Below are 14,486 nucleotides of genomic sequence, written 5' to 3' on the forward strand. Positions count from 1 at the left end.
TTGAACTCAGAACCTCCGGAAGAGCAGAGCTCTTAACCACTGAGCCATCTTTCCAGCCCCCAGTTTTTGACAGCTGGTCATGAGTTCTTGCTGTGTGAAGGAATTGACCTGGACAAGGAGGTGGGTAAGGAGGGGGAGATTCTAACTCCTGGGGCCTGAAGTCTTGGAGATAGATTCTACTCATAAAAAAATGGTTTAAAAGGGGCTGGAGAGATGGATCAGTGGGTAAGAGCACTGACTTCTCTTCTGAATGTCCTGAGTTCAAATCCCAGCAACCACATGGTGTCTCACAACCATCTGCAAAGAGATCTGACGCCCTCTTCTGGCCTCCTCTGGTGTGTCTGAAGACAGCTTAGATATACTAATAAATCTTTTAAAAAAGTATTCTAATAAATAAATCTTTAAATCTTTAAAAAATGGTTTAAAAATAGTGTGTGTGTGTTTGTGTGTGTGTGTGCAGGTGCATGTGCTGGAGAGATGGCTCAGAGGTTAAGGACATGGGTGCTCTTCCAGGGTTCCTGGGTTCGAGCCCAGCACCCACATGATGGTTCACAACCGTCTATACCCCAGTTCCCTCCTAGGATCCAACCCTCTCGTCTTCTCTGAGAGTGTGAGGCACACAAGCTGTGCACATGTACACATGCATGTAAGAGGGAAGAGGAGGCAGAGATGTCTGAGGGAGCACGGTGAGAGGGTTCTCCTTGCTGCCATGGCTGTTGAATGACTTCAATCCCTGGATCCTAATGGGATGGGAAGAGAAAACCAACTCTCACAGGTTGTCCTCTGACCTGTGACAGCATACCATGGCGTACATGCTCCCCCCCATAAATGTAAATAAACAAGACTGGTGACAAATGTTCAAAGCCAGCTTTAGGCAGAGGGTGATGAGAACCCAGACGTTTAATGAGATCATAATACACAGGCCGAGCCTGTCCATGCTACTGCCTCCACGCCCACCCTGAGCTGAGGATTGAAAACCAAACTAAAGCAGCAGCAGTGGTTCTCAACCTTCCTGACACTGCTGCGACCCCTTAATCCACTTCCTCGTGCTGTGCTGACCCCAACCACTGAATTATTTTCATTGCTCCCTCATAGCTGCAATTCTGCTCCTGTTATGAGTTGTGATGTAAATGTATGATATGAAGGATATCTGATATGCAGCTCCCGTGAGTCCTTTGACCTCCCAACCGTGACCCTGATTAAAACGTTTAGGTCTTATTCTTGGGTGCCTCTCCTCCCTCTTCCTCTAATTTAATTTTTTTTTTTTGAGATAGGATCTCACCTTCATTTTCTACTTAACCAACTTGAAATTTTATTGTTTTGCTTTGTGCTTGTATCATAGTCTGCTACACCTTTCTCTCCTTCTCCCAACCCCTCAGCCAGGGCTGGAGAACATGGGCTCTTTGGTGAAGTCACACAGCATGAATGATCTTCACAATGTAAAGTAGACGTTCTGAATTCTAACTCCTCTGAGTTCTTGGAGCCTTTCCCATCGTGCCTGAGGAAAGGCGTGAGCAGTAACGTGTACATGTGGATACTGTCTGTTCCTTTACCTGGGATAAATGACCAATTCACTTTACAGACAAACCAGAAGACAGCTTGTCCTACGATTGACACAATGTTTTCCTTGTGAGGCCAGTATTATTATTATTATTTTTTGGAGGCATACATGGGAAGGATTGGACTAGGAAATAAATGTAGTTTTGTTGTTGTCGTTGTTGTTTTCAAGACAGAGTTGTTTTGTGTAGCCTGGATGTTCTGGAACTCATTCTATAGACCAAACTGCCCTCGAACTTAACAGATTCACCTGCCTCTGTCTCACTAGTGCTGGAATTAAAGGCCTGTGCCACTACCATCACCACTCCAGGCCTCCCCCGCCTCCCCTTAATGAAGTGACTCAAAGATGTAAGGTTTTGAATGCTTCTGTATCTTCAGGATTTAAGCATCAGGAGATGGGCTCAGTGGGTGTTGAGCTGGAGGACAGAAGGAGAAGATGGTGAGGCAGGAGGAACTTGGTGGACGACCTGGCATTTCAGTTTTCCTCAGGCTGGAGGCTGTCTAGTGCCTTGGAGTGTTACAGATAGAGCGCAGTAAGGCTGGGAAGGCATTAGGGAGGCAGGGAGAAGGTGCATTAGGAACCTTTGCTTAGCAGTTGAAGGAGGGAGAGACCAGCGTAGAGGGCACAGAGGTCCGGGAGAGTGTTGGGATCCCACGTGTACTGGGGGCCTGATCTCTGGACTTCCAGGCCGCTCAGCCCCACCAGAGCTTCTGTTAGGGTCAATTCCTCCTCCCCGAGAGAGGAGAGCAGATCAGGTCGCAGGGGGAAAACACCCTCTTTATCTTGCAGGAAGTTCTGCTGCAGGGTGCTTTCAACCTGCAAGGGACCAAGGTGTTCAGATATGAGGAACTGGAAAGCCTTCCTCCCTCCCACCAGGCGGATTACCCTGAGCATCTAGGGACAGAAGACTTTTCTCTAGGTTTAAGTCTGGGACCTGTGAGCATGTTCCCACAGGTTCTAGGGGTCTGACACCCCGACCCCTGGAACTACCCCAGTGTCTGTCACTTTTTCTCACCAGCTTCAGTTGCACTGGTAGGATTTTTTTCTCCACAGATTTTGCTAGAAGCTTCTGTTGGGCTTCACTTAGCACTGGAGGGAAAAGCAGAAAAGAAAAAAACAAAACAAAAATCAATATGTTGCTGGTATAGAGGGAACTAGACTCCAAATACTGTTAGCACACTCTGATCAATTAATCCATGCATCCACTCATCTATCCATCCACCCATCTGTCCATCTGTCCATCCAACCATACTACCATCCAACACCTGCTCTATAACATACATCTTTGCTGGCCATTAACTTAAAAAAGTTATGTGGGCTGGTGAGATGCTCAGCAGTTAAGAGCACAGATTGCTCTTCAAATCCCAGCAACCACATGGTGGCTCACAACCATCTATAATGAGAAACAAATACAAAAGCTATGGGCTAGAGCAAGAGGGAGAAGGGAAGGGGGGGAAGTTGTGATTTTGGCTGGGTAAAGTGACACACATCATTAATCTCAGCATTTTGGAAGGCAGAGGTATATGGACCCTTGCGAGTTCGAGGCCAGATTGTTCTACATAGTGAGTTCCAGGCCAGCCAGGGCTATATAATGAGACCTCATCTAAAAAACAACAGCCAACCCAAATTCTGATCTTTTGATGCAGTTTTGGGGAAGTCATGTGCTTTCTATTTGTTCTTGAGACAGAATCTCACTTTGTAACCCAGGTTAAGTTAGGGACTCTGTACCCAGTGTGGCCTCAGCTCTACAGTCATCCTCCTGCCTCAGTTCCCTGAGTGCTGGGATTGTAGGCATGAGCGACCTACCACACTGTGATAGCCACAGCTGAGGGGCTTCCTTTGGGCTTGGCATTTGACAGAAAGTTCCCCACCCACCCACAAGTTTTCTTTTTGAGACAGTGTCTCACTGTGTAGCTCTGGTTGTCCTGGAACTCACTCTGTAGACCAGGCTGGCCTTGATGTCAGAGATCCTCCAGTCTCTGTCTCTCCAGTGCTGGGATTAAAGGTGTACCTCAGTATGTCTAGCTTCCCAGAGACTTGTATGTGTGTATATGTTGTGTGTACACTCACATATGTATGTGTTCAAACACACTCAGGTGCACACCATGTGTGTATACAAAGGGAGCCAGTCCTACCCCATGTGCATCTGGGAATCAAACTCATATTGTCAGGCTTGGTGGCAAACACCTTTACTCACTGAGCCCTTAGGGTCATTGGACAAAGTAGCAAACATCTCAGCTTATGTCTAAAGGACTAGTTTTTACTTTTGAGTGGGAAAATGTGACATTCAGAGAGAAGGAGAAAATACAGGCACAAGATCAGAAGAGTAGTGACTCTGAAATTAAAACTAACAGGCAGGCAGGCTAACAGGCAGGCAAGCTTTCAGGCAAGCAGCAATATGGAAGTGATGGACTTAGCCCCTAGCAGAAAGTTTGAAAAAGGGTAACAAAAAATAAAAATAAAAATGGACCAACTGTCTGGGCAGTGGTAGTGCATGCCTTTAATCTCAGCACTTGGGAGACAGAGGCAGGCAGATTTCTGAGTTTGAGGCCAGCCTGGTCTAAAGAGTGAGTTCCAGGACAGCCAGGACTATACAAAGAAACCCTATCTTGAAAAAACAAACAACCCCTCCCAACCAAAACCCAACCAACCAACCACCACCAATAACAACAAAAAAGGGACCAAATTAAACCCTAGGAATGAAACTGATTTGGTGATGATTTTTTTCTCTCTCTCAAGTACCTGGATAGAACTCAGGGCCTTGTGCATGTGTGTGTATACATACACATACATATACATACATACACACATATGTACACATACACGCACATATATACACATATGTGCACACATACTCATATATACATACACATGCACATACATATATATACACATACATATACATACATACATACATGCATACATACACTATTGTCCTATAAACCACCTGGCACCCACTCATTCATTCGTTTGGGAATTCATTCACACGATTTACTCTTACAGCAGAAAGAAACCCATCCCACTCACGTCTCACTCACCTGTCAGAGCCCCAAGGAAGTAGAGGATGGCGTCCATAGTGTCCCTTGACAGAAGGACATCTTTGGGGAGTGCTTCCAGGGTCACTTTGTGTCCCTTGTCTAGAGCCCCTGCAAGCTGTGAGGAAGACTGGGTGACTAATATTTCTGATAAAGGTCTAACCTAGCATTTGGTACACAGTAATCTCTGAGCGGAGGCTGACTCTCTTCTACTCCCTGTGTTTTTTGTTTTTGTTTTTGTTTTGTGTGTGTGTGTGTGTGTCTGTGGTCAGGTCCTAGAAAGTGCTGCACATTAGGAGGCTCCTTGGTCTCTGCGGGTTGAGCTCTGGAAAGTTCAAGCTGTTATCCAGCAGATGGCGCCATGGGCTTGTGGGTACCTATGGCTATCAGAGGGCGCGCACCACTTCCGGGAACCCTGTAATGGTGCTCTTTTGTAGGGACAAGGGGGCCAGTGGTAGCCGAGTAGCGGGGGCGCACTTGGGCAGCCTTGGGAAGGATATCTGCTGTTTATTCCGCAGCCTTTGGTCACTGTGCCATTGCCAGTTCCCCTCCCGTCTGCAATGGCCGCCACCCCCCACACTCCCCTTCCTCCATACTTCCTGTGTTCCGGGCTCTCACCTTCAGCTCCAGGTCCTGGAGCTCCTTCTTCTTTCCTAGGAGATGGCTGAGGGAAGTGAGGAGGGAGCTTCGCCCCACTGGACTCAACTTCTCCACTTGGTGAGTCTCTCGCTGAACCTCTTCCTTCAATGTCTTGAAGTCTTTGTGCATCTCCCCTAGGGGGACAGTTAATGTGTCAGGCACCCCTTCATCTGGTGCCCTCTCACCCTGAACATGCGGTCTGTAGGCTTCGTGGACACGTTCCTCAGACCCAGTACCCTGCTTCCAGCTTGAATCTGACTTTTCCTCTTTACCAAGGGGTGTGGTTATGAAGTTATGCTAAAGCCTTGTTATGAAGGATGGAGCAAAGACATGGGCTAGACCCCCTGCCTTCAACTATGACAGTTAACCACACTACTGTTAGCACCCCAACATCAGATGCCTGGATCACTGAGAAAATAAGAGGTGAGCAGTCAGATAAGAACACCGTCCTTCAGAATGGCAGTCATTCATAGGGAGCCCGAGAGAGCACCGCCTCTCTGAGATCCCAGAATCCTTTTCTTCCAGTTCCAGGAGGCACAAATGGACCAGAAGAACTGATACAGGGGCTGTAGAGATGACTCAGCAGTTAAGATCACTGACTGCTCTTCCAGAGGTACTGAGTTCAGGTCCCAGCAACCACATGGTGGCTCACAACCATCAGTAATGAGATCTGACACCCTCTTCTGATGTGTCTGAAGACAGTTACAGTGGACTCACATAAATAAAATAAATCTTTAAAAAAAGTAAAAGAAAAAGAACTGATACAATGTGAAAAGGGCACTCAGGCTGGACTGGTGTCACCAGCAGCCGGGTGACTCAGCACCAGCTGCCCTAGTTACTCACAGCGGATACATGTGGAACAGGTTACAGCAACCCGAGGCCCTTGACAACAAAGGTCTGGGGCAACAGATCTCCTGCCCATCTTGTCTACAGATCTCTCCTTTCTATTGTTTTTATTGGAACTTGTTATTCTTATCCTAACTTCTTATTGGAAGTTCTGCTGTAGTCGAGGGACAGCTGTTTGCTGAGATCTGTCCCACCATCTTCCAGGTCAGTCCCATGGAGGAGGGAGGAGGACTAAGGTTTTGAACTTGAGTCAAGAAAGTTGTGAAACAAAAGGAACAGTTAGGTATGAACTTCCCTTCTCCTGGCTTTTCTGAAAACACAAAAAAGAGCATCTGTCACGACAAACTCTTTGCTGCCTTTTGCTAAAAGCAACTGCCAAGACAGCCTCACCGGCAGCATTAAGAAAACATGGAGAATCTGTGAGCACGCCCACCAGTGCAACTTTGGAACATGCCCTGCCTCCAAATCTCTCTCTTTCTGGTTGTGCTTTGGCCTCTGTCTCTTTGTTCCTTCTGGGCAGTGTTTATATCCCACACCTCTGTCTGAGGACTCAGGAAACAAGAGCAGATGCTCTGGGGGTAGATTATAGGAGCTGCTGCTCCTAATTTAGGGTGGGAGACTTTACCAGATATCTGGGCAGTGGAGAGTTCAAGACTGCGAGATAAGATCTTAGGAGTTTCAAGGAAGGTTTGCATGCTGTCGTTGTAGATGTGTGGAATGTCTGTAAGGGACAAGAGAAGACATCAGATGGTCATTGCCAGCTTGTCACACCCTTCGTTCTTCAGCCTCAAACCCAAAGCTCCTCAAATGGCCCATCTAATTCTTTACCCCTTTACTGCTGGAAGCTGGAAGCTCTCGACTACAATAGAAGCCCCCTCCCCCCATCACCAATCCAGTGCTGGTGTCAGGATCTATGTCCTCCTCGGGCTTCCTGAGGTCAGAGGCTGTGCTAATCTGGCTTTTAGGTCACTCCCCACAGCTTCCCCAGAGACACCTGGAACTCAGGTCTCCTTCACCTAGAGCAACCTTTGTTCTGTCTCCTGCAATGGGCAATATAAGATGCTGTCTGCCCGCCCCCCTTCCCCCACATTGCAAGAGAGGCCCAGGATGCCACTGCACGGATGTAGGCAACCCTTATCTTGAGGCGAGAACATGCTGGTCTCTGCTCACCCCACTCATCTTTCTCATTGACTATCAGTTGTCTCACTCGGTAGGCCAGGACACAGCCCTTGGGGATGGTTAAATACTGGTCCACGGATCCCTAGGATTACACAACAAAAATCTGTGAGTTCTCTGAGATCCATTAGGGAAGGGGCAGGATAAAGTAAGGACTTTCTGAGAGCAGGAAACTGCCCTCATCCTGGGATCTTACTAAGTAGCCTAGACTGACCTTGAACCCGTGACTCTCCTGCCCCTGCCTTCAGAGTGCTGGGATTACTGGTGTGTAACACCATACCAGGCAGGAGCTCTGCTCTTCAATTTTGGCAGGAGAGTGGGGGAGGGGTAAGGACTGCAGCATTTAACCTGTTGTATGTTGTCTGTGGCATATGGAGAGTGCCCTGCTGGGTACCACAGAGCAAAGGACGGTGTGTGATCTATCTCTCTCTGTCTCTGTCTCCTTCTATCTGTGTCTGTGTATAGCAAACCTGTAGTCCTAGTTGGACAATGACAGGGAAATCCAAGAAGAATTTTGCCCAGCCAGATCTCTCCAGAGTGACTTCCTGGATGGTTTCCACCACCTCCATCACCACGTAGAGGTTCTCCCCAAGTTCCTTCATCTCCTTCAGGAATGGGTGGTCTGCTGACAGTTTCCTAAGGCAGGAAAAGCAGGAAGACACCACACTGCGTTTCCTCACCAGTGCAACCACCGGTGCTTTATAGTATTTTATTTTTGAGACAGGGTCCTGCTGTCCTGTGTAGACCAGGCTGGCCTTGAACTCACAAAGATCCACCTGCCTTTGCCTCTCAAACCCTGGGACCAAAGGCATGCACCACTGTGCCCCACAGTGTCTGCTTTTTTAAGCTGTCAATCCTAGACAGTCTGGTGCCAGGGAAGCAGAGAGGGCTCAGCTCAGGCCACAGTGCAAACGCAGAGTTCTGCTCCCTGGCGGGGCAGCTGCTTGGAGTCTGAGGTGCCTCACCTATAAAACAGAGATGAGGCCAGCTACCTCCCGGGGTGCTGAGATAAACTGTGCAAACAGCTGGAGGCTTATCACCTGGCTTCTCCACTTCCTCCTCCCCTTTGCTTCTGGAGAAACCATGCCTCAGTCCTAACAAAGTCTGCTTTTGTTCCTGAATTCTCCCTCAAATCACCACCCTATTTCTCTCCACTTACTGGGAAATGACTCAAAGGGTGAGGCATACTCAGAGTCTGAGTCTTCATCCCCCATCTGAATCTCACTCTGCTGAAATCACAGTGACTCCCACTCACCAATCTGTGTGATCCCCTAAATGTGGACCACACTGGCTCTCCTGCCCTCCTGTGCCGTCCTGTCTCATCCTGGCTTCCAATTGCACACTGCTTCTGCTCCTAACCCACATACATACCATCTCACTTCCCTTTTCCAGTTGATTTGGAACCTTGATACATCTGAGATTTTGGTGGTGGTGGTGGTGGTGGTGGTGGTGGTGGTGGTGGTGGTGGTGGTGTGTGTGTGTGTGTGTGTGTGAGAGAGAGAGAGAGAGACAGAGAGACAGAGACAGAGAGACAGACAGAGAGGGAGAGAGTTTGTGTGTACTCACAAGTGTGTGTGTGTTTGAATGTATGTGTGTGCATGTGTGTGTGTGTGTGCATGAGTGTGTGTGTGGTTTGAAGAAGAAATCATCAGATCCCTGGAGCTGGAGTTACAGGTGCTTGTGAGCTCGCTAATGTGTGAGAACTGGGAACTGCACTTGAGTCCTCTGCAAAAGCGGCAAGTGCTCTCAGCCACTGAGTCCCCTCTACAGTCCCCGAGATTCTGCTTTTCTGCCTCCTCTTTCCAAGCGTTCTCCAACTTCCTTACCCCCAACCTGATACCCCCACATGTGCATCTGTACCCCGACCTCTCTGAGCTTCCTGTCCCTCTCCCTGTGACCTGTTGAGCAGTCTCAGGTGGTTCTCCAGCTGTGCCAAAAAAGGAGCTGACGACCGTCCCCACATTACTACCCGGCACTGGCATTCCTGTTTGTCACCTTAAATGTCTTGTAGTGACACAACCTAGATCAAGACTCAGAGTCAGTCATCTTTAACAAATCTGTCACCCTGCAGTCAGCTGCTGAGTTTAACCCACTTCATCATCCTTTGAAATAAGTCTGGTGCCCACTCCTCACTACATCCTGGCCACGCCCCCTGCATCCCGGCCACGCCTCCCATCTCACATCCTCATTTTATTTCTCTGACAGATGGTGGGACAGTGTGTTTCTGTCCACCTTCCTCTCTCTAATGCACTTCTTCCACCTGGTCAGGTCAGTCAGGACAACACCAGAGCTCAGAGCAGCATCAGGGAGTCGGGCTCTCCCTGGTGTCTGCTGGTTGGGCTCCTTGACCTGTTTCTGGTTCCCTCTATCTCTCCCTCCTCTGCATCTGCGCACTGGCTATTGGATTTGAGACATGTCACCTGCATGTCTCAGTAAGGCCCTTCTTTCCCTACAAGACCAATGTATACCCCTCCTTCAAGGCTAAACCCAAGACCCCTGCTGCATGAGGATTTGCCTCACATCCCCAGCCAGAAGCCCCTCCCTGGCTGCAAGTCCAGCCGAATGCTTGCCATGCGCCTATTGCTTCCTGCATTGGGTAGCTACTCTTCTGTTCTTGGTTTTTCAAGACAGGGTTTCTCTGTGTAGCCCTGGCTGTCTAGGAGTTTACTCTGTAGACCAGGCTGGCCTTGAACTCAGAGATTCTCCTCCATCTGCCTGCAAAGGCTTGGGATTAAAGGGGTGTGCCAGCACTGCCTGGCTGAATAATTATTCTTGGGAATTGAACTCAGGACTTCTGGAAGAGCAGCCATTGCTCTTAACCTCTAAGCCATCTTAACCTCCATCCCCGGATAATTACTCTTACATGGTAGTTTTCACCCTCCTACACCTCAAGGTTTTTGGATGTAGACATTCTAGGTACACCAGCACATAGTAGGGTGCTTTACACCCAGAACTCTTTAAATGTCTACTGGGTGTCTTGTGAAAGATCCTTTGCTTCCCCTCCCGGCCCCTCAAGGCCTCACCTGCTTCCTTCCACCACTACTTAATTATTTAAAAGTCAGGTCACTGGTTGAGCCAGGCCATTGCCAGAGCCTTGTATGAACATCGGTCCTGCCACACCCCTTGTCTGCTGGGACAGGGTTCCCTGGGTGTGTGGATGGAGCCAGTCTGAAGCTTGTTTTGTGGGAGCAGAGCATCGGACGGACACAGTCTGTAAGGAACAGTTACTATAAACTTCTGACTCTTCCATTGCAGTTCAGTCTTCGGGGTGAAGGAACTTTAGGGCCTGTCCTCTGTTCCCATCTCGCTATAGCAAAGAGAACTGAGGTTCCTCACCACAGAGCTCTTTTCCCACCCTTGGGACTTCTCTTCAGGGGTTGGTAAAGGTTAGGGGGCGGGGTCCACCCTTCCACCTGTCATTCAAAGCATCTTCAGTAACCATGGCGTCCTGGCAGCCCCTTGTCCCTGTCCTCTCTCACCTCTCCTTGTGCAAGTTCTCCAGAGCCTTGGGAGCCACGCTGAGCGTCTTCACCTGCAGTGTGCTGCTTTGTGACAGGCCCACGGTCCCCTTTACCTTCACTTTTGATGGCATGTCCACACCTCCATCCACCTGTGCATTCAGGATATTCTTGAAGCTAAAGTTCCCACTGTCTGTTGGGTCTGCGGGAGGGAAAAGACAGAAGGAGCTTAGCTGGGAAGTGTCCCCACTTGTAAGCACCCCTAGAGAGAACTTTGGGGCTTAGAGACACCTAACCATGCGGGGGTGGGGGTGGGGGTGGGGGAAGAGCTTGAGAATCTTCCTTGTGGCCCAGGTGGCTGGGCCTAGCCGGACAGGGTCCTTCAGAGCCCAGCTCCACCTGAGAGGCTGACCTGCTGGGGAGCTGCCAGGCTCCAGCACATCCAGGAGAGTGTAGTCGGTGCGGACATAGCGGGCTCCCCAGAACCGTGTGCTCTTCCTCTTCCTCAGCACCAGGCAGAAGGGATGGAAGCGTTTGAAGTCGATGAGGCTGTCTAGAGGTGTCAGATCCCCTCGAGGGTTCAGCTGTCTAGCTAGGGCCTGGGTGACATTCTCAAACATAGTCATTGTCTCTGTGGAGAAAGAGATGAATGCTGGGCAGTGGTGGTGCACAATTTAATCCCAACACTTGGCAGACAGAGGCAGGTGGATTTCTGAGTTCGAGGTCAGCCTGGTCACCTACGTGAGCTCCAGGCCAGGCCAGGGCTACACAGAGAAATCCTGTTTTGAAAATACCGAGAGAGAGAGAGAGAGAGAGAGAGAGAGAGAGACAGAGAGACAGAGAGACAGAGAGACGGAGAGAGATAGAGAGACAGAGACACAGAGACAGACAGAGACACAGAGACAGACAGAGAAGCAGACAGAGAAAAACAGACACACACACACACACACACACACACACACACGAGAGAGAGAGAGAGAGAGAGAGAGAGAGAGAGAGAGACAGAGACAGAGAGAGACAGAGAGAGACAGAGAGAGAGAGTCAGAGAGAGACAGAGAGAGGGAGACAGAGACACTGAATGTCAAGGTGACTGCCGCGGTCATCCAGACCCGGTAAGGACTTTGTAAAGAGGTTGTCACCGGGCTTCACTCCCCAGAGCTGGCGGAAGACAGTGAGTACCACCTGGACGTTGGATCTCACAGGAGTCCAAGGAGTCCGTCTTTTCTGATGGACAGTTCTGAGCTCTAGAGTTCACACGGCTGGCACAAGATGCCAGCCCTCCCCTTTGCCAAGGGCTTCTTTTCTCATTCCCTGTTCATGTCTTTACAGCCACAGCACCCAGCTAGAGCATGTCATCAGCAGGGGAAATGAGGCTTCCTCTCACACTAAGGGACAGATGATCCTAGGACCTGGGGACACTAGGGACAGGAAGCAACCGCCACCATTCCCAGGAGCCGGGCAGTCAGAGATGGGCAGCTTCCCCAGCCGCCCTTCCCTGGACAAGGACACACTTGCTCGGCCCTGCACTTCCCTCCCCCACCTCCTAACAACTTGGCTGTAAGTGGGCAGGTCTCCTAATTCCTCTCCCGCTCATTTCTTTGCCTTTGTTAGTTCTGCTTATGATAAATCCCCTTTCCAATAGAAAGAATTCATATTTGTCCTATAAGACGCGACTCAGGTCACCTGCTCACACCTTTACCCCTTTGGGCACTTTGGTGACTCTGCCTGTATTCCCAGGACACCGTGTATATCCGCTTCTGAAACACCTGCTAATTCATCTTGTTACTGAGACTGCCTGTTCACCTGACTGCCTCGCCTTCTCAACTGTGACTTCCCAGAGGGCAGGAAATGGGCCTCAGTCACCTCTCCAGCATCAGCACCAGGCACCGCGTCTGGACAGGATAGAAAGTGATTGTGGTCCAGAGACATGGTGTGGGGAGAGGGTCCAAGAGGATGTGCAACCTGCAAGGACCGGAAGTTTGACATTTTAGGTCTCTGTCTTTGAAGTTGAGGTGTCACCTGGGCATCCCGTAGCCACACCCAGATTTTTTCTGGTGGGTGGAAGAGGTCAGACACACCAGCTAGCCTCTGTGGGCTTCACCTTTCTGTTGGACTTGACAGAGGCAGGAAAACAGGAGGTGCACACACAGATGTGTGGGGCTATCCTGCCGTCTACAATATCCTTTTCGGCTCTTGTTCCTGGAAGATTGGGATGGCATATGTCCCTCCAGAGACCAACTGAGTGTACCTAGAAGTACCTACCCTTCACCAGAGAGGCACTCAAAGGCTACCCTCTCTTCTCTCTAAGGCCTACCATGATTCTTACCCCCAATGAAATCCATGGAGACTTTATGGCCATAATAAAATATATGAAATCCCATGTTCGTTTGATCCCAACATTTCCCCTAGATCCCCAGAATGTCCCCCGTCTTCTCAGCTGTCATCGGTCTTACCAGGGAGGGAGTGATGCAGGGTCCTGTCCGGCAGCGGGTGTGTGGTGAGGAACCAGCACCTGCTCTGTCTATAGGTTAGAATGCCTGACTGTCCCTTACCAGGACTGGCTGCTTTATGTCTCTGTGGAGGCGGGGATGTAGGCTTTGACAGACCCTGCCTGCCTCAAAGACCCACCCCTTTTTGTTCCACTTCCAGGAGAACAGTATCAACTTCAACTTGTTTGAAGTGCCCCGCCTCAGGCTCTGGGCCCTGGCCTCCTAAGGGATGAGGGGGCACGTAGAAAGATGCCAGGCAGGTGTCTGTGTAGCTGGGGCAGAGACAGAAAGAAGTGGGGACTGAAAGGTTGCTTGTGGCCAGGCAATGGTGGCACATGCCTTTAATCCCAGCACTTGGGAGGCAGAAGCAGGCAGATTTCTGAGTTTGAGGCCAGCCTGGTCTACAGAGTGAGTTTCAGGACATCCAGGGCTACACAGAGAAACCCTGTCTTGAAAAACCAAAGGAAAAAAAAAGAAAGAAAGCAAGAAATCTGGTAGAGAGCCTCATTGAGATGCCGTGCTGCCTGGCGGGAACCTGACATTGGCCAAGGACAAGGGCTTCAATCAGGAATCTGACATTAGGACATAATAGGGAAGTAGGTTATGGCAATAATTTTAATCTTAGGTTGAAATAAAAGAAGCAGGCTTCAGGCAAGATTTTGGCCTTTGACAAGGAAGTAGGCTCAGGTATTTTGTTCATTCTTACACACCCTTAGGAAAAACGGTCACTGGAGTGATTGTGGGACTTTGCTTATTGCCTTGACAATTTTGCTGTCTTACTTGTTCCTCATTGTACTACTATTGATCTTAATTCCTGCATGTAATTAAATTGATATAAAAGTGGATTGGAAATTATTAAACCCGCTTTCAGTCTCAGAATTGACTGGGGTCATGCTGCAGTCTTGTCTAATTGTCTCTTTCTTTTCTTTTTAAAGATTTATTTATTTATTATATATAAGTACACTGTAGCTATCTTCAGACACACCAGGAGTCAGATCCCATTACAGATGGTTGTGAGCCACCGTGTGATTGCTGGGATTTGAACTCAGGACCTCCGGAAGAGCAGTTGGTGCTCTTAGCTGCTGAGCCATCTCTCCAGCCCTATCTCTTTCTTTTCAATCCTCACTCCTGTGCTGGAGAACCTGTTGACTGACTGAGCGGGCTTGATCAAACTCCTGCATGTTCAGGGACTACAGGCGGCAGAGCAGCTGAGAACCTGCCCTTCATCTTTGTGCGCATCAGCATGAGCCTGCTGATTCCTGCCTCTCTACTTGTAAAAGTGCAT

General features: G+C 49.3%; 1 protein-coding gene and 1 long non-coding RNA gene across 2 annotated transcripts; one reads left to right on the top strand and one right to left on the bottom strand.

The window, feature by feature from the left end:
• Positions 1-904: 904 nt before the first annotated feature.
• Positions 905-5,740, bottom strand: LOC127693338 (gasdermin-A-like). The gene is made up of 4 exons (XM_052194102.1): positions 5,212-5,740; positions 4,597-4,711; positions 2,574-2,647; positions 905-2,374 (listed from the first exon to the last, which is right to left on the bottom strand). Exons 1-4 carry the CDS (start codon positions 5,359-5,361, stop codon positions 2,132-2,134), a joined length of 582 nt encoding a protein of 193 aa, XP_052050062.1. The 5' UTR covers positions 5,362-5,740; the 3' UTR covers positions 905-2,131.
• On the top strand, positions 5,251-14,100 carry LOC127693341 (uncharacterized). Its single transcript, XR_007979687.1, has 2 exons — positions 5,251-5,310; positions 12,450-14,100. It is a non-coding gene; the product is annotated as an uncharacterized LOC127693341 (long non-coding RNA).
• Positions 14,101-14,486: the final 386 nt, after the last annotated feature.

Source organism: Apodemus sylvaticus, chromosome 10 (assembly GCF_947179515.1).
Source record: "Apodemus sylvaticus chromosome 10, mApoSyl1.1, whole genome shotgun sequence".
Lineage (NCBI taxonomy): Eukaryota > Metazoa > Chordata > Mammalia > Rodentia > Muridae > Apodemus > Apodemus sylvaticus.

Excerpts from the sequence above, each read along its gene's own strand:
- LOC127693338 (XM_052194102.1), bottom strand. The coding sequence starts at position 5,361 with ATGCACAAAGACTTCAAGACATTGAAGGAAGAGGTTCAGCGAGAGACT. Across the intron at positions 2,648-4,596 it reads CTTCCTTGGGGCTCTGACAG|TGCTAAGTGAAGCCCAACAG; the intron begins GTGAGTGAGACG and ends TTTTCCCTCCAG. Across the intron at positions 2,375-2,573 it reads TACCAGTGCAACTGAAGCTG|GTTGAAAGCACCCTGCAGCA; the intron begins GTGAGAAAAAGT and ends GGTCCCTTGCAG.